Here is a 21115-nt window from a genome sequence, read left to right as displayed (position 1 = left end):
GTGAGCACAGCCTGCCTCCAGGGAGCCCAGCAGTGCCACCTCAGCTCAGAGCACGAGGACATTGCTGTATTTTCACACAGTCACAGAGCAGTTTGGATTGGCAGGGACCTGAGACCATCTCATTCCACATCCCTTCCACAGGCAGGGACACCTTCCACTGCCCCAGGCTGCTCCAAACCCCATCCAGCCTGGCCTGCCAGGGATCCAGGGGCAGCCACAGCTGCTCTGGGCACCCTGTGCCAGGGCCCCATGTTGGGAAAGAGCTGTGAAAACCCCACAGTGCAGACACACCCAGGTAAGGGTAAGGAACACACCACGTGTGTCATTACAGAGTCAGCTTGGTGAGAAGGGCATGGCCACCAGCTCAAGGGTGCACAATGACAGCAAAGGGCCCTCAGAGCAAAGGGGGTCAGCAGATGGGCTCAGAGCACACCACAGGCCACCCTGACCAACAACTGCTCAGCCAGCAAAGACTGGGCAGCACAGCAAGGCCCTGCAGCTGCTCCCTGTCCCCAGTGCTTGGTGTGAGCGAGGGGAGTGTGACACATCCCAGCTCAGACTGAGCACAGGAAAGGGACACCAAGAGAAGCACTGGGAACACACCCAGCAAGATGGAGCAGGAGCTGGGGCTGTGTGACAGGCCCTGAGTCTGAAGCACAGACCTCACCCTAGGGCAGCAGTGAGCAAGGCAAGGTGCTCTGGCAGCTGGGTGGTCCTGCTGCACCTGCAGCTCTGCCCCTGTCCCCACTCACACCTGCATTTCAGTGACAACCCACGGGCACTACAGGAACAGGACCTGTGTTCAGCCACTACACTGGGAATCTCAGTGCAGAGATTTGCAGCCAGATCCAGAGTTAGCTCTGCAAGCAGATCTTCCCTCAGACTGGAACTCCCAGGTTATCAATGCAGCATTTGCTTGGTGAGCAAGCTACAGAGTCAGTCTACAGTGACTACACCCAACACTACTCCAAAGATGTTCTTTTTGGGGCCAGGTTCTTCAATGGCTCATATTTTACTCTCCCTCTAACCAAACCCCATGGATTCAAATCCAGCCAGTTATGTTTTAATCAATCCAGCTGCTCAGTGAACAAGACCTGACCATTCCATGCCCCCTCTAACAGCAGTACCTTTGCTTTCTTCATGTGGCCCATGATATTGCCAAGATCTTCAACATCAATGACAGAATTCGTGTCTCCAGCTTCCTCCTCACTACTGGTTTCAAACAATTCTTCTCCCTGTGGGAGAGAGGAGGGGAAAAAATTAAGAATTCATCTCACTGTTAAATGTAAGACTAAACTAACCAGTGAAATGAGCTCTCCTCACCAGTAAAGACCACTCAAAACAAGCAATAGCTTACCAAAAACCCATAGGATGGATATGGAACCCTGAACCCCTTTAAACCCAAGAGCCTTGCTGACAGTGAGATTTATTCCTCCTGCTCTGCAGCAGCCAGCACTCCCAAACCCAGCCAGAAGAACCATTTACTTTCCTATAAAATTCAACCCAGCAATAACTCCCAACCCACAGTGTACGGCTCAAGGGAGGATTAAAGTGCCACAGCAGCTCTGGGTCTTGCACTGGAGAGCAATAGAGAGGATTTCTCAGTCAAAATCTGCAATCAATAAACACTCCAGAAGAGAGAAATTATTACAGGCAGACACTCACAAAGGACATACAGGACCTGCTCAGGTAACACACCCCAGCTGCCTTTGGAAAACCCTGGGATACAGGCAGAGCAGCTGAGCTTCACAGGGTTGAAGTGGAAGCAGGTTAAGGACTCACAGGGAACTGAAGGGTCCCCTTGGCCTTGGGACAAAGGCTCTGCTGAGAACTCAGCCTGGCTCCCTGGAGCATCTGTCCCCAGCCAGGAGCAGGACTCTCTCATCACACAAATGCCATCGAGCCTGGCTCATCACTAACTCTTTGGTCCTTCTTTCAGATGGCTCGTTCTACTTAATTGCCATGGGATCTCAGCTCTCCTCTCCCCCTGCTCCAGAACAAGTACCAGGCTCCCACAGCAGCCCTCTGGACTGCAGGAAGAAGGGAAGAAGTCAAACAGTGCTCCCAATAAAATAAGGCCTCAAGGATTTTGGCTGTACCTCAGTATCGTCCTGCTCTGACGTCCCATGTTCACGCTCTGAGCTTTCCTTGCTCTGCTTCCCTGGAGTTTTGCACTTCCCCTTCTTGCACTTCCCCCTGCAGGGCTTCTTCTCCCCCCTGCAGAGTGCCCTGAGCCGAGTGAGGAATTTGTCCTTCCAGGCCTCAAAGTCAGCCTCAATGCTGCCGTGCTTGCTCTGGGCCACATTGCAGTCCCCCTCAGCCCGAGCCATGATCCTGCTGGCACTGAGCATCCACAGCCACCTGTCCATCCTCCTTGCAACCTAGGCCAGGAGCAAGGGTTGGAAAGGAAATTAAACCAGGGCCAAGTGCAAGAAGCCAACGAGAAAAGCAAGGATCAGCCCTGGGAAGAGCCAGAGAGCTGCACAGCACTGCAGGGCAGGGGCCTGGGGAGTCCCTCTCAGGTGCTGGCTCTGCACAGACCCAGGGCAGCCTGAACAGCACCACAGCCCCTCAGACTGCATTGGGAAATCCCTCTGCCACCCCTGGGCTGAAGGGAGGGGCTCTGGGAACAGACTGCTCTGTGTGGTGCTTGTTGGTCAGAACAGTCATGTGTGACACACAGCCCCAGCTCTGTGCACAACCTGTGACAAGTGATGCCAATTTTCTGTGTGAGATGAGAACAATGACCAGGCAGAGATTCTGACACAGTTCACATCAGGGAATAAAGCTAAAATTCACATCATAACAAGGAGCCACGTTTAGAAGGCAGCAAGAGTTTACAGTGCTGTGCCCTCAGGTGACTGCAGAAAGCTTTCAAAGCTGGGAAATGAACTCAGTCAGGATTTACCAAATGTGTTACCACACCTTCCAGTGCCTGTGGGACTCATTTCCCATTTGAAATCCAATTGCTTCAAAGCTGAACTGCCCAGGTGGCCAAGAAGGCCAATGGCACTGGCTTGTACCAGCACTGGTGTGGCAGCAGGACCAGGGCAGTGACTGTCCCCTGTGTTGGCACTGCTCAGGCACCTCCAGTGCTGGAGGCAGTTTTGGGCCCCTCACCCCAAGGAAGACAGCAAGGGGCTGGAGGTGTCCAGGGAAGGGAATGGAGCTGGGGAGGGTCTGGAGCCCCAGGAGCAGCTGAGGGAGCTGGGCAGGGGCTCAGCCTGGAGCAAAGGAGGCTCAGGGGGCCCCTGTGGCTCTGCACAGCTCCTGACAGGAGGGCACAGCCGGGGGGTCGGGCTGTGCTCCAGGGAACAGGGACAGGAGCAGAGGGAACGGCCTCAGGCTGGGCCAGGGCAGCCTCAGGGGGGACAGCAGCAGGAATCTCCCCATGGAAAGGGGGCTCAGCACTGCCAGGGGCTGCCCAGGGAGGTTTGGAGTGCCCATCCCTGGAGGTACCCAGGGAAGGGCTGAAGGTGGCACTCGGAGCTCTGGGCTGGGGACAAGGTGGGGATTGGGCACACCGTGGGTTCAGTGATCTTGGAGGTTTTTTCCAAGCTCAGTAGCTCTGAGATTCTGCCCATGCCCTAAACCCAGCACCTCACCCAGTCAGCACAACAGCTGCAATCCCACCCAGAGCAGCAGGCTCATTGAGGCTGGATGCCCTGCATGCAGCTGAGCTCTGAGGAGCAGAGGCCAAGCAGGGGGCTCAGGGGACACTCACTGTGTTGTAGTGATCCACATAGGCAGAGTTGCCCAGCCCGAACACGGCGTATCTCAGGCCCTGCAGGAAGCTCTTCCCAACACGGAAATCATTGGCTGCCTCTTCCAGCCACTTGCAGAACCACACTGCGCTCTCTGGGGGCTGCCCCTCGGTGTAGGTGGCCACCAGGAACACACAGATGTTCCTGCTGCTTGTCTGCTCACACAAACAGGACAGGAGGGGAAAAAAACAAATCACTGCATTTTCCAGGACCTTCTTCTAAAGGAAAGAGTTGCAACACCCAGGCAGCTGGGGGAAATCAAAAGATAAGGCTGTCTCCTGCTGGGGTGGCATGGTGCAGGTGACAATCCCAAGGGTGCTGAACAATCTGCACAGCACCTCAAATTATCAGAGAGAGGTCAGGCTGAACAGGGACACAGTGACAGAGCAAACCTGGACATCCAGCCCCATCAGCAGCTTCCTGACCCAACTCCTTCATCAGGGAAGTGCCCCATGGATAAATATTTCAGACTCCTCAACCTCACATTTACAGGTGTGTTAGGGGCAGTATCAAATGCTGGCAACTCATACTGACACCTGAAGGAATTCCCAGCATGCAGTTTCCACCAAAACTTTTAGTTAGGATTAATTAAAACTCTCAAGGAGCAACTATCAATAATCACAGAAGAAAAAACCCATCAAGGATTACTACACCTAAATATATAAATATAAATTTCTACACTATACTACAATATAAATTACTACACTTCACCAGGAGTTTCTATCTTAAAAGCCTCTAAAGGCTGCAGAGGCATCACCACCTTGCTGCTCTGGTTCTGAACCTTGCCCAGCTGTACAGAGCACCTGGGGCACCCACTCTTACCCAGCTCACCCCTGAGTTACAGAACTGGCTCATACAGAGTCACTGTCACAGCAAAATGTCCAACTGATGCTTTGAAATTCTCAAAATATAGATATTTTCTGCTGAGGGCTGATGGGCTATATTTGCAAAGGTAGGGAAGCAATTCAACACAAAGCTTTGGGGATTTCCAGAACAACAGGAGAGAAATACAAGAGGGAAATAGCCTTGACAACCCCAGGAAAAATTAGTACTTGTTACTGGTGTTTATGCCATACCCACCTCCTCCACTAAACCATCTTCTGGATCATAGTCTTCCATGTTAATGACTTCCACAGGCAAATTAAGGGAAAAAACAGCTTCAGCCAGAGCTTTGGCAAATCTCTGAACAAAGAAACATTGGAAGGTATCAATTACTTCAAGCCCCACGAGCCCTGCTGTGCTCAGCCACAAGACTTCTCCCAGCACAGGAAGAATAATGACACAGGTGGCCTGGACACTGGCACTGCCATTCCTCACATTAAAGCAAAGATGGAGTACACTGGTTGAGAGTTCCAACATTATAATATCACAGTTACACACACAAATTACATTTCTTCATGAGAAAGCACCAAACCCAGCACTTCTCTCTATAAAGCTTTGCTAAAAAATTACAATTATAGTGCAAGAGTGAACTTCTAGCTTTATAATCAATCTCTATTGCATGCCTTGCTCAAAGGGAGGAAGAAAATTGTTATTTTTATTTAATTTTTCACTCATCTTGCATGTTGGGCAATGATTGTAAGAAGCTAATGAATGTGCTGATGAACTCCCAGATCTGTACCCAGGGCAGTGTTTTAAGGCAAGCAAGGTTCTCAGATCCCAACAATATTTCAAAGCAACTTCACAGCTGTGCAATAAAAGTACAGATACCTTTGCTGTGCCAGTCTGAGAGCCATAGAAGATCTTCACTCCAGCAACATGGATCCTGTGTGCCTGACAGGGGGCACATCCATTTCCCAGTTTGTCTGATGTTCCCTCAGGGGCAGAGGGACTCCCATGGGACTGCTCACCCTTCTCCAAGGGCTGTCAAACCAAGAGCATTTAAAACTCAAATCCTGGGGCCACTCTCAGCAACAGTCAAAGCATTCTGGTTCCCCTCACACCCAGACAAACACACCACGACCTGTGCTCCTGACCAAGCCATGCTACAATACCCACTTGTCTGGGAGGCAACAGGATCCAGATGAACCTCCCAAGTCCTGCAGCAGATCTTTACCCACCTGCAGGAGGGGGTTTTCAACTCCTGAATGGCCTAATTCCCTCCTATCCCAAAACCAGCCTGTCACGAGCATCATGAAAACATGAAGGTGCAAACCCTGGGCACAAGCAGAGGGGTTTACCTGGAGTGACAGAGCAATCCAGGGGAACAGTGTGAGATGTGTCCTGCTGAGCTCTGCCCCATCATCACAGCAACGAGCATTCAGTGACCCACACACACAAACAAGCCAGGCTGAGGATCATAACCAGATAATCAAACTGCATTTGGAATTTGCAACACCCTCAGCAGGCCCATGGCAGGTGCCTTTATCCAGTAACCACTCACTCCCACCCAGGTTTTTGGGGTCTCTGAGAGAAGTGCTGACAGGCTCAGTTACCTTCTTTTTGGCTCTGGTGGTGGTGAAGTGAATGACAATCCAAAGGCTGATCCCAAGAGCAACAGCAGAATAGATGTACAATCTGTGCAGCCATATGGACACCAGGCAAGTATGGAAGTAGCTCCACATATCCATTGAGACATCTAAACCTGGAATGTCACAGGTTCCTACAGAGTGAGTATGGAATGAGCACACACAAAGTAATCACACAGTACCCACAGCCTCACACTATCAGCTATTGCCCAGGCTTTGCAGAAAACAGCATCTGCCTAAAGGCAAGGCACTAAAATTGAATCAAAAAGCCTTTACCTCCTCAGGTGTGTCAGATGAGCTCCAAGCTAGCATTCCATACTGTCAGAGGGAAACTCTGGGCTCTTCCCTTCTAGGGCAGCTCTGTTACAAGGGAAAGCAGAAAACACTTGTGCTGTCCAAGTGCCTGAAAGGAAAAAGTTCTCGTGAAACATCCAGTGGATTACACTGGCTTTAGTTTCACACAAACCCAACAAATGCAGTTCTCTGGAATGAGAAAGCTCCAGTCCAAGGGGGAAATCACCTGCACAGAACTTTCTGCTGAACACAACCCTTGCTTACACACATTTGATGTCACACTGGTTACAAACAGAGCTTCAAGGGCAGACTGAAACACAGATTCAATTGGAAACACTTTCACAGAATTCTATGATGCAAGTGAAGCTTGATTTGGAACCACTGAGATGTTTCATGTTGGTTCAGAACATTCAGGGCACAGTCAGGAATGCACCTGCAGGGTATCTGTGAATATCTATTTCATATGGAATATTCAGGCACTCCAAAAGGGTTGGTTTGTGATATTTATAGACTGAGGAACACAGCTAACACCCTTCTACTGTCATCTGCAGCTTGGATCTTGTTTTTGCAGATATCAGTCGAGAGCACAGAATACAAGTATTTCCAAGAGGCTGGAAACTTGTACAGGCTGGTACTCGTTACCAGAGCCAAGGCTTAAGGGGTTGCCCTTCAGCCCTCCAGCAGCAACACTGAGACTCTCAATAGAGAAAAGCCAAGAGCACTTGCCCAGTGTTCCCAGTTTTACCCAAACCAGCTATAGGGATTCCCTTAACCTCTATACAACTTCCTCAAATGCAATAGATGCTACATATATTGAAGAGAATTTTAGCTCCAAAACAGGCTCACTATTATCCCCTACACAGCCCCTAATGGTTATCACCCCACAAACACACACACACATCCTCGTGGTTATTCCTCCTCTCACAGTTAATGCCCCTCTCTCCCCCAAATACCCCACGGTTTTACCCCACCTTCCCCGGCCTCAGGGTTATCATCCCACACCCTCACAGTTATTAAACACCCCCGACCTCAGAGATCCTACCCCCGTACACCACTCATGGTTAATAAAACCCCCAGGGTCATTGCCCTCATCTCCCTCCACAGCACCCGATCACAGTTACAGCCACTCACACACACGGCTGTTCTATCCCCTCATGGTTACCAGCCCATACACACACTATTGTCCCACAAACTCAGTTATTAACCCATACACACACTATTGTCCCACAAACTCGGACATTACCCCATACACACACTATTATCCCACAAACTCAGTTATTAACCCATACACACACTATTATCCCACAAACTCAGTTATTAACCCATACACACACTATTGTCCCACAAACTCGGTTACCAGCCCATACACACGCTATTATCCCACAAACTCGGATATTAGCCCATACACACAATATTATCCCAACAAACTCGGTTACCAGCCCATACACACAGTTATTATCCCACAAACTCCGTTATTAGCCCTTACACACGCTATTATCCCACAAACTCGGTTACCAGCCCACACACACAGTTATTACCCCACAAGCACGGTTATAATATCCCCCCTCACGGTATTCACTCCCCGGACACAGTTATTACCCCACAGACACGGTCATTGTGTTCCCCCCATCACGGCTCTCTCCCTCACACACTCAGCCATCACGCCGTCACTGACCCGCTCCCCGCCCGGCTCCCCTCAGGCCGCCATGCGCCGCTCCCGCCCCTTCCGCCCGTGCCGCCATTCACTGCCGGGCCGGGCCGGGGGCGGAGCGGGCGGCCGCCGCCATGTCCATCTTCACCCCCACCAACCAGATCCGCCTCACCAATGTGGCCGTGGTGCGGGCACGGCGCGCCGGGAAGCGCTTCGAGATCGCCTGTTACCGCAACAAGGTCATGGGCTGGCGCAGCGGAGCGTGAGTGCCCGGGGAGCCGGCGGGGAGGCGGCTCGGGGCCGGCGTGGGGCCCGGGGCAGGGCCCGTGCGTGTGGGGACCCGGTGTGAGGGGATCGTACCGGGCACCCCGTGTGGGGACTCGGTGGTGGCGCGGGAGGGGAGCCCGTGGGAGGACCGGGAAGGGCCCGGGGTGTGGGAGGGGGGTCTCCAGTGACCCGGGAGCCGGCACCCGGCTGCGGGGCCGGGGATCGTGCGCGGCCCCGGGCCCCGGTCTGACCCCGGGAGGAGGCGCGGGGCCGGTAACGGGAGCGCCGTGCCCGAGCCTGGGCAGCGACAGCGCTGTGCTGGAAGGTTCCAGCTGTGCTGAGTCAGCCCGGGACAGCAGGAGCCCTTCCTCTCTCCTCGCTGAACGCAGCTGGGCTCCTGGCATTGCTGCTTTTCTGGAGAGGGGCTTGGGCAAGGCACGGAGTACCCCGACGAGGGGCAGTGTTTCACTGTGACAGAGGACAGGGATGGATGGGATATTGGGAATGAGGAATTGTTCCCTGTGAGGGTGGGCAGGCCCTGGCACAGGGTGCCCAGGGCAGCTGTGGCTGCCCCTGGATCCCTGGCAGTGCCCAAGGCCAGGCTGGACAGGGCTTGGAGCAGCCTGGGACAGGGGAAGGTGTCCCTGCCATGGCACTGGCATCATTCTTGGGATTATTCTGAGTTTTCTACATTTATCTTAATCTCCAGGGAGAAAGATCTCGACGAGGTCCTGCAGACACACACGGTGTTTGTCAATGTCTCCAAAGGCCAGGTGGCAAAGAAGGAAGATCTGGTTAAAGCATTTGGAACAGATGACCAGACAGAAATCTGTAAGATGGTAGGTTTCACACACTTTGCTTTGTAAAAGATGTGAGAAGATTTAGTCATGCAGTTAGGTTGGTTTGTACTGAAGGGTGTTTCTAGAATGCTTCCATAGGTGAAAGGGTTGCTTGTTAAGAAATGGATAAAAAGGAGCTGTAGCTCTGTTTTATAGTTTTAAATTTGGCATATATGTGTGGCTGGAAAGAATTCTGCCTAACACACAACTTGCATGCACTGATGTGTCTGGACACAGCCAGCACTGAAGAGTTCTTCACATAAGATAAATTATTAAGAATGCAGAGAAAAGAAGGGGACAGTTGCTTACTTTGGAGAGCTCACTTAGGTGTAAGTAGCAGATCTAATTTCTTAGTCCTTTCTGGTGATATATGAACTATGGACTTGGTGTGGTTGATAAGATTTCAATAAATCTCTTGAGTCAGCATTGCCCTGGCAGCCAGGAGGGACATCCCTCTCCTGGGGTCACCAGGCCCAGTATCAACAGCTGGGCCAGGGAGAGGATTGTCCTACTCTGCTCTGGGGCAATTTTGAGTGCCACAATATAAGAGAGATCTGAAGCTGTCAGAGTCCACAGAAAGCTATGAAGAAGGTGAAGGGCCTGGAGGGGCCACACAAGGAGCAGCTTAGGGCACTTGGTCTGTTCAGCCTGAGGAGACTGGGGTCAGACCTCATTGGGGTCTGCAGCTCCTCCCAAGGGACAGTTCCCACCTCTGCTCTGTGGGACAGGGACAGCACCCAGGGAAGGGCTGGAGCTGTGCCAGGGCAGGTTGGATTTTGGCAAAGGCTCTTCCCCCAGAGGGTGCTGGCATTGCCCAGGGTATGGGCACAGCCCCGAGGCTGCCTGAGCTTCCAGGGATGCCCAGGGTGGGATTGTTGGGGTGTTTGTGCAGGGCCAGGGCTGGACTGGGTGGTCCTTGAGGGCTCCGTTCCAGCTTAAGATATTCTGTGAAATCTGTGCTTCTCTTGCTTCTGTTTGGTGTTTCTGGGGTGAGTTTTTTTGTCTGAAGCCTTTCCAATGCTGTCTGTTGTAATGATTCACATTATTAATTTGATTATTGTTTGCTGCACTTCAAATCTCGCCCAACCTTTCCAGCAGCTCTCAAATTTAACAAAGTTACTCAAAGTTGTCAAATGTAACTTGTCACTCTTCAGATCCAGGACGTTCACTAACGGGTTTCTGTGGGTAAAACAGATTTTGTCCAAAGGGGAGCTGCAGGTGTCGGACAAGGAGCGGCACACGCAGCTGGAGCAGATGTTCCGCGACATCGCCACCATCGTGGCTGACAAGTGCGTGAACCCCGAGACCAAGCGGCCCTACACTGTCATCCTCATCGAGAGGGCCATGAAGGACATCCACTACTCTGTCAAACCCAACAAGAGCACAAAGCAGCAGGTGAGGTTCCTGCAGGAGCAGCTCCTGCTCCGAGGTGCTGCCATCCAGTGCAATTCCTCGGGTCTCATCACAGAGGGATCAGCAGAGCGCTGGGATCTGAGGCCTGCACAGGGATTACTCAGCCATCTGGCAGCTGAGTGCTGCAGAGAAGCAGCTCCTGAAACTCTGTCAGTTTGTTTGCTAAGAATTCAGGGAGGGGAGAAAGAAAGGAAAAAGCCAACAGTGATACACTTAGAGCAGAAATAAAAGGTTTATGATTTATGCTAATTGATGTGGTATATCAGTTTTGAATTTGAGCCATGTGGCTTTGTGGTGTTTTGCAGTATAGCTATTTAACTTTATTTCAGACGGCTTTTAAGTGTTCAAAGTGATCACAAAAAACAATCAGCCTTTTCTTGTTCATCTGTCAAAAGAGCCTGATAGCAGAGCAGCAGTGACCAGCACTGAGAGATGGCTCTGAAGCTGATTTGAGATTTGGAACTGGGTGCTGGGTTTTAAGCAGGTGTGCAAGTGGTCTCTTTCTTGTCCAACAGGCCCTGGAAGTGATCAGGCAGCTGAAGGAGACCATGCAGATTGAACGTGCTCACATGAGGCTGAGATTTATCCTGCCCGCAAAGGAGGGCAAGAAACTGAAAGAGAAGCTGAAGCCACTGATTAAAGTTACTGAGAGTGAAGACTTCCAGGAACAGCTGGAAATGGTAAGCAAAAAGCAGTCCCTGGGTTTCAGATTTGATTTGAACTACACATGTATTTTACTAGGAGATGAATTCATAAATGGAAGCTGAAGGCTTACCCGAGATCCTGAATGAGAGCTGTGGTTGGGAATTTTTAATTTCACACAATCCTAGTGATGTGGGCATGGAAGCAGCCTTTGGCATCCAGAGGTTGCTGCTCCACACTGAGGAGTGCACAGTGCAATTCCCCTTAGCAGTGATGATCCTGCAACACTGAGAAGTCTCTCCTGTATGTGAAATGTTATTGTTACTTATTTGGTGGCTTCTGTCTAGACTTTAAGGGTGGCTAATTATTTTTTTTAAAGTTAGTGGGTGGTAAAGCAAAATTTGGTATTAAAATCTTCATACAAACAGATTAGAGTCCAGCAATCCCAACTGGCAAAAGCCATGTCCAGCATGGGGAACTGGAACTGTAGAGCTCTGTGGAAGGTTTGCTGCCAGACAGAGTTTGTCAACTCTTCAGAGTCCTCCTCAGTAACTAGGATTGTTTTAATGAAAGTGAATGCTAGGCCTTGGGTAGGGCTGATGAAATGCAAACATTCTTGGCTGATTGATGAAATCTGGAATGTTGCAGGTGTGCCTTATTGACCCAGGCTGCTTCAGGGAGATCGACGAGCTGATCCGCAGTGAGACAAAAGGGAAAGGATCCCTGGAAGTGCTCAGTCTGAAGGATGTGGAGGAAGGAGATGAAAAGCTTGAATAACAAAATCTTCCTGCAGCAGATCTGCTTCAACACCCTCCCTGCAGTGACTGGTGTAGCCACTCTTCTGTTAGGCCTTCATGGTTTTTTCCAATCTCTTGCTGCCAAACATTTTCTGACACTAATCCTTTGGGATTTTTCCATGCAGTGTGGGTTGGGTTTTTTTTATCATTTTACACTTGCTTGGTTTACAGATGTCTTTGCCTGTAAGAAGATTTTGTGTCAGAGTTGCACTAATAAGAACTGAGTTAGGGTGTGGTAGGAGGTTACTCTGGCTTTGCTTTAGTTTCAGCGTTGCTGTTGAAAAGTGTTTGAGTGATTTGGTGCCAATTGTTTGTACCTTCAGGTTGTCAGTGTTGAGTGGCAGATTGCACTGGTCGCTGAGGAGTGGCTTTGTATGTGAGGAGAGGGACCTTAAGAAAAGAAAGTTGCATTTTTCACTTCTAAACAGGTGCAGTGTGGATCATGTCTAAAAATCAGTCTCTTGGCAGTGTGAAAACTGACTTAGGCTTCCATAATTGGCTTCTTGGTAATTAAAGTACTTCAAAGGACCATTCATAAAGAATTCCTTCACTGGCTATAGCAGCACTTGCTGACATAGAGATGATGTTCTCCAAATAACTTATTTGTAGAATATATTTAGCTACATTAATAAAAACAAATTATCATCTATTTATATATTATAGATACAGAAAGAAGATACTTATTTTTGTTAATAGTAGAGGAGATATCCCTGGCTGTGGCAATGCTTTTGCAGGCTGAGGGAGTAGCCTGTGCTTGGGAGCTGCTGCTTTCACATGATAAAATGAATCTCAGGCAGTGGTGGCCTCTGGCCATGGAGCCAGACAGGCTTTTGTTGGACAGTAATTCCCAGCAGGAATTGTTTGTGTGTGCCCCTTTGCTTTTTAGTGCAACAGAACAATTCTGGCAGCTGTCCTTTATCCTCTGTCCTTTTTTTTGCTGCTCTCTAATCCTTGCACAGAATTACCAGCCAGCTCCTGAGGCATGGGATATAGTTCTTGCTAATTCTGTTAAATCTTGCTGCAGCTGTGTTAAGCAAATGATTTAAAGTTGAACTGGGGTATTGCAAAGAAAAGGGGAAGAGAGGACAACAATGGGGGAAGGAGATACTAAAAATACAAACCACCAGGCAAAGCAGATATGGTTCAGTGACTTGAAGCTAAATCAGCAGGAATTTGAGGAGCCTTTAATATGACATTCCTGTTTCATGCAGATAGCAGGCAGCAGGTGAGGAGCTGTGGGCCAGCCAGGGAGATCTCTCCCAGGTGAGCTTGGTGCTCTTTGGTTGCTGTTGCCTTCCAGAGACTCTCCCCTTCTGTGACAGTCAAACAGAGCTGGGTTTGTGCTGCTGACCTTTCCTCTGCACCTTTAACTCATTGTGAATTTCCTGAAATTTCATCAGGGAGAGTGGAAATCAGCTGGAGGAGGGGAGGTTTGGCATATGAGGTGGCTGCAGGGCTGGAGCCTCAGTGCAAGGCTGCCCCTTGGGAGTGGATTTCTGCAGCAGCCAATTTGTGTGCACTCGTGCAAGGCTGGGATCAATTCCTTCAGCAGTATTTTGGGAGGATCTGCCTCTCTAGAGCCTGAGTTTTGCTGAGGGCAGGTGAAACAGAGATTCTTGAACTACTTTATCCATTTTAAAATGCTTTTGTTTGCTCCCAGGGGTTTAAATGCTGCCTAGGGAATGCAGGGGTGCAATGACTGGATGTGCCCTGCGGACAGGGCTCAGTGTGGAGAGCTCTGTGTGCACAGGCAGCTCCCCTGGGTACCACCCTGGGCTGCTGCCTTCATGTGCCCCTCTCTCCAGACACACTTTGGGAAGGACTGAAGATGATCATGTTGATATTTAGCTTGTCACTGGAAATTAGCACTAACACGCAATTCATAAATATGCAAATAAGATGCTGAGCAAGAGCCTCTGAGGATATTGTGTCAGTAATACCTGATTCACAATTCTTTAATTTCTTGGTTTGCTGTGTTTAACACAACAGGATGGCAGCAGGTTAAAGATCTGGAGTTCCAGAACTGAATCTAAACTGATTCATGAGCTTGGTGCTGGGAAGGCAGTTCCTTTACAAAGTCTTTTTCTGCAAATCCAGACATTAAGGATTTTCTCTGGTAGAGGGAGCTTGAGTTTATTTATGGACAAATAAAGATACATGCTGGCATTTCTTGTTATGTTTGTAGTTCAGCAAGAACATATGGTGAGCATCAGAATAAAGCTCAGGATTGGTAACTGGATGTCTTTGCCCATTTCAAGAAGACCATAACTCCCTGCACAACCATTTCCTGGCTAATTAACTGGAATTTTCAGATAGGTGGGCATTTAAATAAGCTGGCAGCTTCCAGGAGAGCACTGCTGGTGTGTTTGGGTACACAGGCACATATGTTTGCCCTGGCATTGCCCCATTCCGAGTGGGGCTCAGAATGATCCCTGACAGCTGCCACTGCCACGGCAATGGGAGACAAAGCTGGAATGCTTCTCTGCCCCCTTCCAGGAGCTCATTAATCAGTTGTTAATGAAGCTGTTCCCTGCAGCAGTGTTGGGGAGGGGGCTGGGCCATGCTGAGCAGGAGGTTTGTGGCCGGTGGCAGTTGCCAGTGCCGCGGTGACAAGGTGACAGTTCCACGGTGGAACTCACCGTGCGCTCACAACTCTGCGGGGGCAGCAGGGCCTCGGCAGCTGTGCCAAGGGATCTGGGAATGGGCCCAGGGATGGAGCTCCCCAGCAGCACGTGGGGCCCCAAGCCCGACCTGAACCAGCGCAACCAGGAGATGCATATCCTTGTGGGCCTGCAAGGTGCTGCCTCGGGCTGCTCGGGGACGGGGGTGGCACAGCCCCCTCGTCCCACGCGCTGCCATTGGCTGCCTGATGTCCCCCAGATCAAGGCAGGAGGATTTTCGCTCGGTCCTGCGAGGAGAAGCTCCGGCAGAACAGGGAGCTGATCCCCAGCCTGCAGAAGGCCTTGCAGGAGGACTCCACTTTCCTGAACTTTGTCCTGAAGGTACCAGGAGGGCCCTCCTGCTGCACCCCTGCCTGGTGCTGGCCCTGCACCCCCAGCTCCTCCAGGAGCTGGCAGCACAGGCCAGCAAAAGGTGTGTCATTCCCCGGCTGACCATCTTTGTCCCTCCCTGCCCACAGTACAACAAACTCCCCATTAAGGATGCCTTCGGAGAGCTCGTTTCAGGCACTGAGAGCCTGGAGGTAACAGCAGGGCTGGAAGCAGGGGCTGGGGCTCTGGGGACACTGAGAACAGTGCACGGCAGAGGGACACGCTGCCAGCACCAGGACAACCCCACGGGGCTGCTGTGGAGACACGGGGTGTTCACATCTGGTCCCACGGGACACATCCATGCAGCCCCTTTGTCCCAGCAGACCTCCCTGCTGTCCCACCCCCATGTGCCTGGCACTGCCCGTGTTCCTACAGAACAGAGATGCTGTCCCTGCCCTTCACTGCCTGTCCCAAGGTTGTGCCCTGGTTACAAACCCGTGGACATCGAGGCTGTGCCTACAGAGCTGCCTTTGCCCAGAGGCCTTGTGCAGCAACAGAACGGTGCTGCTGCTCTCTGACAACATCCCCATCTGGGCCCTGATCGATTTTATTGATCCCCAGCCCTGCTCCATGTTGTGCAGAGTCCCTAAGCCCAGCCCTGCCACCAGCAGTTGCCCACCCAGCAAGCCCCCAGAGCAAAGTTCTCCCACCAGTGACAACATCCTGGAGCAGCATCTCAGTGTCCCCAGCTCTACCTTGAGGGGAGTTTTCTGGGCAGCATCCCCTTCTGCAGCATCCAGCCTGGAAAATGGTCTCATGCCCATCCAGGTGGCCGTAAAGAAGATGGAGGCCAAAATCCATGACCAGGTGAAGGCGTGTGACATGCTGATGCACCAGCTGAAGCTGTGGAGCCAAGCCAGGGATGAGCGCCAGAGGCGCCTGCAGGATCTGCAGGATGCTGAGGCTGACCCTAAGTGGAAAGAGGCAGAGATGCAGGTACCTGGGAGCCCTTCCTGCTGTGCCAACAACCATGGGGGCTTTAATCCAGCCCTGCACCCCCAGCTGGGCACTGGGCCTGGCACTGGGCTTGGCACACACAGTCACTCTGTGCCTTCCCCCGGTGTCTACCCCAGACCATTCGCCAGCTGGGCAATGACATCGAGAAGATGCTCATGAAAATTCAAAGTGGAGAGATTGTCACCAACCTGTACCTGAGGCTGCAGGAGGTCCTGAGGAGGGTGAGCTCCTCCTCACTGAGCCAGTGTTTCACCTGCTCTCCCTGCGAAGGCACGGGGTGCCCAAGGGGCTGTGTCCCCTCTGTGCCCTGTCACAGCACGGGGCACCCCGGTGGGTGATGTGCCGTGGCTCCCTGTGTGCCAGGAGCTGGTGTACCAGCCTCGATACCTGGACCTCCTGTCTGGGATGACTGTGATGTACCACGAGGAGCTCACAAGCAAGACTACCGTCCTACCCAACAGAGTCATCAAGGTGAGATAACTGGGGCCTTTTCCCACCCTCCAGTGCCCACAGACAGCACCACGTACCTGAGAGCCTTCCTTCAGCAAGGGGCAAAAGAGCACCCAGAGGCCTCCATAGGTCCTGCCAGGTCTCCCTCTTGTCCCCTGGGGCTGGGGTCAGCCTGTCTGAAGCACCAGCCATGGCAAAGGCAGTGTGTCCCACACCCCAGCCTGCCTTGCCAAGCTTCCTTCACAGCCTGTTTGCATGGACTGGGGTCACTTTTGACACTGGGCATTCCAGGAGCTCAAATCACAGATTCATGGAATGGTTTGGGTTAGCAGGGGCCTTAAAGTTCATCTCATTCCAGCCCCCTGCCATGGCAGGGACACCTTCCGCTCTCCCAGGTTGCTCCAACCCTGTCCAATGTGACCCTGGCACTGCCAATGGCACTGCCAGGGATCCAGGGGCAGCCACTGCTGCTCTGGGCACCCTGTGCCAGGGTGTCACCACCCTCACAGGGAACAATTTCTTCCCACATCTCGATCTAAACCAATACTTGAACCTAATACCCAATCTGCAGAAAGCTCCGACCATCTTTGGCAGCAACTCTTCCCTTCTCTGTTATGCTCCAGAAACTCATGGCCGAGGCAGGGCCCCGGGTCCGTGTGGAGAAGCACCTGAGGGACCAGTCCCTGGCTGAGCAGAAGAAGCACCTCGAGAGCCTGCGGCGGCAGGAGGAGAGCGAGAGGCAACAGAGGCAGGTGAGCTGGGTGTGGGGCAGGTGAGCTGGGGGTGTGGGGAGGTGAGCTGGGTGTGGGGAGGTGAGCTGGGGGTGTGGGGAGGTGAGCTGGGCTGTGGGGCAGGCAGGGCTGGGGGCAGCAGCAGCCTGCAGTGCTGAGCCCCCAGGGGTGACAGTGACTGTCCTTGCAGCAAGCTGTGTCCATGCTCTCTGCAGAGGAGGACCAGAGCTCCTCAGAAACGCTGCTGGGTGAGTGCCTGGCCAGGGGGCAGAGCGGGGGGATGTGGGCACAGCCACGGACACCCTGCCCTGCTCCATCCCTGGACACCCTGCCCTGCTCCATCCCTGGGCACCCTGCTCCATCCCTGGACACCCTGCCCTGCTCCATCCCTGGACACCCTGCTCCTTCCCTGCCACCCCAGGTGCTGACGTGGAGGCCGCCATGGCCAGGATGCAGCGCGAGGCCTTTGTGACCGACAAGATGGAGAAGGCAAAGACTGCCCTGCAGTGCTCCTGCCTCTGGGTAATGGAGAATCCATCCCTGCTAAAACCTGGGGCTGCTGGAGCTCTGGGGAGCTGCAGCCTCTCTGGTCCCCCCATTTCCCTGTGCAGTTCTCTTCTCTTCTCTCCCTGGAGCCCCACAAAGCCCCTGTTTGCAGGCAGGCACTGCCCTTCCCCATGAGCAGGAGCCACAGAGCTCCATGGTGCTGTAACCCCCTCGAGGCCTCCAGCAGGAGCACCTTGGGCTGAGCCCTTGTGTCTCCCCTGGCCAGGACATCCCCAGCAGCATCGAGGCACAGAGGAAATCCCTGGAGAACCTGCAGCAGCACATTGATGAGTGCAACGAGAAGAAGAACGTGCTGAAGAAGACCCTGCAGAACCTGCAGTCCAAGCAGGCCAAACTGAAGTTCAACCAACCCGTCAGCACCGCCAGGTGCTGCTGGCCTCGCACACTTGTGCCAGCCAGGCCACCACCTTAGGGGGGGACATGTCCCAAGAGCCACCCTGACCTGCACCCCACTGCAGCCACGCACTCCTCCCACACTGGGAGGGTTTCTGAGCTCTCAGCTCTGCTGCTGGCAGGGCAGAGCACCCAAAGCTCCCACTGGAGTCCCCGAGCTCCCTTTCTCCTTGCTGGGCATGGGAAGTGCTGCCAGCAGCATGGAGCTGGCCTGCAGTTGGGGTGGGGCAGCCTGAACAGCTTTTGGAGCAGGTTTGGGGCGTCCCTGCTCCCCTGTGCAGCTGTGTGATGTGAGTGTGGCTGGCTCCAGCATGCAGGAGGAGGAGCTGAGGGAGAAGCTGGGGCAGGAGGAGGCCCGGCTGGAGCAGATGAGAGCCCACATGCTGAACAACCAGAAGCGCCTGATCGAGTTTGAGAACATCATTGACAACATGTTCCTCCGCCTGCAGGGCATCTCCATCCCTGGCAAGGTACCACGGGGCTCCAGGGGAGCAGGGCCATGCAGGCAGGGCAGCACAGGGACGCCTGGCACAGCCACCGCTGCCACCAGGGCCTGGCTGTCCCCACCGAGGTGGCTGTGTCCCCCCAGGAGGACTCAGGTGAGGTGCAGGGGATGGAGGAGAAGCTGCAGCGCTGTGAGCAGAAGCTGCAGTTCCTGAAGGAGCAGGCGGCAGCCCGGCCTGAGGACAGCCCTGATGAACAGAGCGAGGTACGGGGGCTTGGTGGCCCTGGGGACACACTCAGGGTCCTCCCAGACCAAGGCCACCCAAGCCATCCTTCTCAGCAAGGCCACAGGGAAGGGCCATGGAGCAGCTCAGCCCCGATGGCACTGGGCACCCGTGGTGCTTGGGTTGTAGCACCCACCTGCCCTCCAGCACTCAACCCAGGCTGTCTTTCACAGACTTTTGCCAAGGTCAGGAACCTTCTGGAGGAAAGAACTGCAGGTGAAAAACAGAACCTGAGGATTACCTTTGAGGATGAGGGCGCTACGGAAGATGGTAGGAGAGCACAGTGGGGATGTGTCCTACAGTGACTGTTCCAGCCCTGCCCCCTGGAATGGGGGGAGTCCTTGTCTGTCTCCCACTGGCCCAGCAGACACCAACCCACAAATTGCCTCCAGGTCTTGAGGCTGACCTTGGCTGTTTCTAAGGCCTCAGATGTGGGTGGTGTTTTTAGGCAGGGGTGGAGGAAAATGAAGGCAGGGGGTGGCATGATGAGCACCAAGCTACTGCAGGAACAAGGAGAGACGTGGGGCAAGAGGGAACACCCTCATCTCCAAAATCACCTGGTTGTGAAGAATAATCAGTGCTTGGTTCTGCCTGTGGATGCTCCTGGAAGATGCAAAGACCTTTTGGCAGCTCAGCCCCTTTCTTTAGCAAAGCAGGAGCTGTGCCCACCACACTGCAGCCCCAGACCTTTATGGGAAGCGCCAGCAGTGTAATGGAGATGGGCCACAGTGGTGGCATCACAGGTCCCCAGGTCACCCTGGGATGCTGGGGTGGAAAGGTCCATGAGGACTCTCCTGGATCCCACGAGCCCAACAAAACATGCCAGCTGTCCCAGGGACATGGCCACAGCTGAGGTGGCCTCCAGCCCCTCCCCAGTCCCTCCTCTCCACTCTCCCCTGCAGACACCTTGGATTTTGAGGAGGAGGAAGAGGACTACGTCCCCAGCAGGGAGGACATCAAGAAGCAGGGGCAGCAGCTGATCCGCATGAACACCCGGCGTCGCAAGAAGAAGTAGTGGTTTCTCTGTGTGAGCTCTGAAGGCCTCAGGCCACCCCTTGTACCCTTTTCCCAGGAGCACCTTGAGCTGAGTTTTCTCAGTCTGCTTTTCCCAGCAGGTTTAATAAATCAGATATTCTTCATTCCTCCCAGTTCCATGGTAAGGCTGGAACAGGTCCTAGGTCACTTCTGTCACTCACAACATGTTGGGGTCCATCCTGAGGGGCTCTGAGCTGGGTTTGGAGGTGGACATGGTCTGGCTTAGGGACAGGTTCAGCCCCTGGAGCAAAGCTGGGGCTGGCCAGGCTTTCTCCCCCTTGGTGCTGTGGGGCCAACACCTTCCTGGGACCTCTGATGCCTCAGGGGATGGAGCTGTCTGAGCCAGTGATGGGGAAATGAGGGGAATGGCTGAGTCCTGTGGGGTCCCAGGGTGGGAGTCCCCATGTCCGTGCATGGGAGTGGAAGGGCAGAGCCTCCCCAGGAAGGAGGGACCCAAAGCTGAGCTGAGCCCCCAGCCTGGAGCCTCTTCCCCTCCCTGCTCCTGCACTTGTGTCCTGAACTCCTGTCCTGAGCCTGGAGCAAGCCCCAGGTGTCACCGGGGCTGCAAGAGGGTCTGGGGGTCAGGAATGTCCCAGTGTGACCCAGGACAGCAGAGGCTGCTGCTCCAGGGTGGGATCCCCAGCCCTGCTGAGGGGCACCCACCGTGCCCCCTCTGCTCTCGTGCTGCAAATAGATGGTGCTGTTTGTCCAGGAACAGCCAGGACCGAGGGGCTCTGCCTGTGCTCCTGGACAGACAGCCAGGACAGGGGCACCTTGTCCCCTTCCACACGGGAATGTCAGCGTCAGAGCAGCCTTTCCCTGCCTGTTCTGCTCTGTGCTTGGTGCTGGCATCATCAATGACATCCCCAGGGAGGGAGGAGCGGCTGCTGCTCCCCAGCCTCTCAGCACTGCTCCTGGTGGGTCTCGTGGAATGGGCATTATCTTCACAAAACACAGCACAACCTGGGGTTTTTCAGGGAAGCTCCAGAAATAACATCACGTGTCAGTAAAGGCATCTCATGGAGCTTCCCAGAATCCACAGCCACAGGTGGGCTCTTCTGCAAGTAAA

General features: G+C 53.2%; 3 protein-coding genes across 3 annotated transcripts in view; 2 read left to right on the top strand and 1 right to left on the bottom strand.

Annotated features, from left to right (window-relative positions):
• LOC131566350 (S-adenosyl-L-methionine-dependent tRNA 4-demethylwyosine synthase TYW1-like) overlaps positions 1–6636 on the bottom strand; it is a 99139-nt gene extending 92503 nt beyond the window's left edge. The window contains exons 1-7 of the mRNA XM_058817598.1: positions 6509–6636; positions 6200–6348; positions 5475–5627; positions 4845–4946; positions 3725–3919; positions 2100–2381; positions 1128–1235 (exon numbers count right to left, since the gene is read on the bottom strand). Of these exons, the coding sequence (XP_058673581.1) occupies positions 1128–1235; positions 2100–2381; positions 3725–3919; positions 4845–4946; positions 5475–5627; positions 6200–6334 (975 nt within the window). The 5' untranslated portion in view covers positions 6335–6348; positions 6509–6636. The remainder of the gene's footprint in view (positions 1–1127; positions 1236–2099; positions 2382–3724; positions 3920–4844; positions 4947–5474; positions 5628–6199; positions 6349–6508) is intronic.
• A 1648-nt stretch (positions 6637–8284) lies between these two features.
• Positions 8285–14369, top strand: SBDS (SBDS ribosome maturation factor). Its single transcript, XM_058817604.1, has 5 exons — positions 8285–8439; positions 9154–9283; positions 10478–10678; positions 11212–11376; positions 11987–14369. Exons 1-5 carry the CDS (start codon positions 8312–8314, stop codon positions 12113–12115), a joined length of 753 nt encoding a protein of 250 aa, XP_058673587.1. The 5' UTR covers positions 8285–8311; the 3' UTR covers positions 12116–14369.
• A 478-nt stretch (positions 14370–14847) lies between these two features.
• CCDC183 (coiled-coil domain containing 183) lies at positions 14848–20026 on the top strand. The gene is made up of 14 exons (XM_058818028.1): positions 14848–14932; positions 15016–15137; positions 15194–15337; positions 15954–16121; positions 16259–16363; positions 16506–16613; positions 17216–17344; positions 17514–17571; positions 17745–17845; positions 18096–18256; positions 18594–18753; positions 18873–18992; positions 19185–19281; positions 19914–20026. The coding sequence occupies exons 1-14, from the start codon at positions 14848–14850 to the stop codon at positions 20024–20026; spliced, it is 1671 nt and encodes a 556-aa protein (XP_058674011.1).
• The last annotated feature ends 1089 nt before the right edge of the window (positions 20027–21115 follow it).

The sequence above is a fragment of the Ammospiza caudacuta genome, chromosome 20 (genome assembly GCF_027887145.1).
Source record: "Ammospiza caudacuta isolate bAmmCau1 chromosome 20, bAmmCau1.pri, whole genome shotgun sequence".
Taxonomy (NCBI): Eukaryota; Metazoa; Chordata; class Aves; order Passeriformes; family Passerellidae; genus Ammospiza; species Ammospiza caudacuta.
Note: the sequence above shows the minus strand (reverse complement) of the source record. Positions and strands in the feature narration are given on the sequence as shown.

Bases quoted from the DNA above. Each gene is read 5' to 3' on its own strand.
- SBDS (XM_058817604.1), top strand. From the start codon at position 8,312: ATGTCCATCTTCACCCCCACCAACCAGATCCGCCTCACCAATGTGGCC. The intron at 9,284-10,477 runs GTAGGTTTCACA...TGGGTAAAACAG, and splicing joins AGACAGAAATCTGTAAGATG to ATTTTGTCCAAAGGGGAGCT. The intron at 10,679-11,211 runs GTGAGGTTCCTG...CTTGTCCAACAG, and splicing joins ACAAGAGCACAAAGCAGCAG to GCCCTGGAAGTGATCAGGCA.
- CCDC183 (XM_058818028.1), top strand. From the start codon at position 14,848: ATGGAGCTCCCCAGCAGCACGTGGGGCCCCAAGCCCGACCTGAACCAG. The intron at 18,257-18,593 runs GTGCTGCTGGCC...GGCTGGCTCCAG, and splicing joins CAACCCGTCAGCACCGCCAG to CATGCAGGAGGAGGAGCTGA. The intron at 18,993-19,184 runs GTACGGGGGCTT...TGTCTTTCACAG, and splicing joins GCCCTGATGAACAGAGCGAG to ACTTTTGCCAAGGTCAGGAA.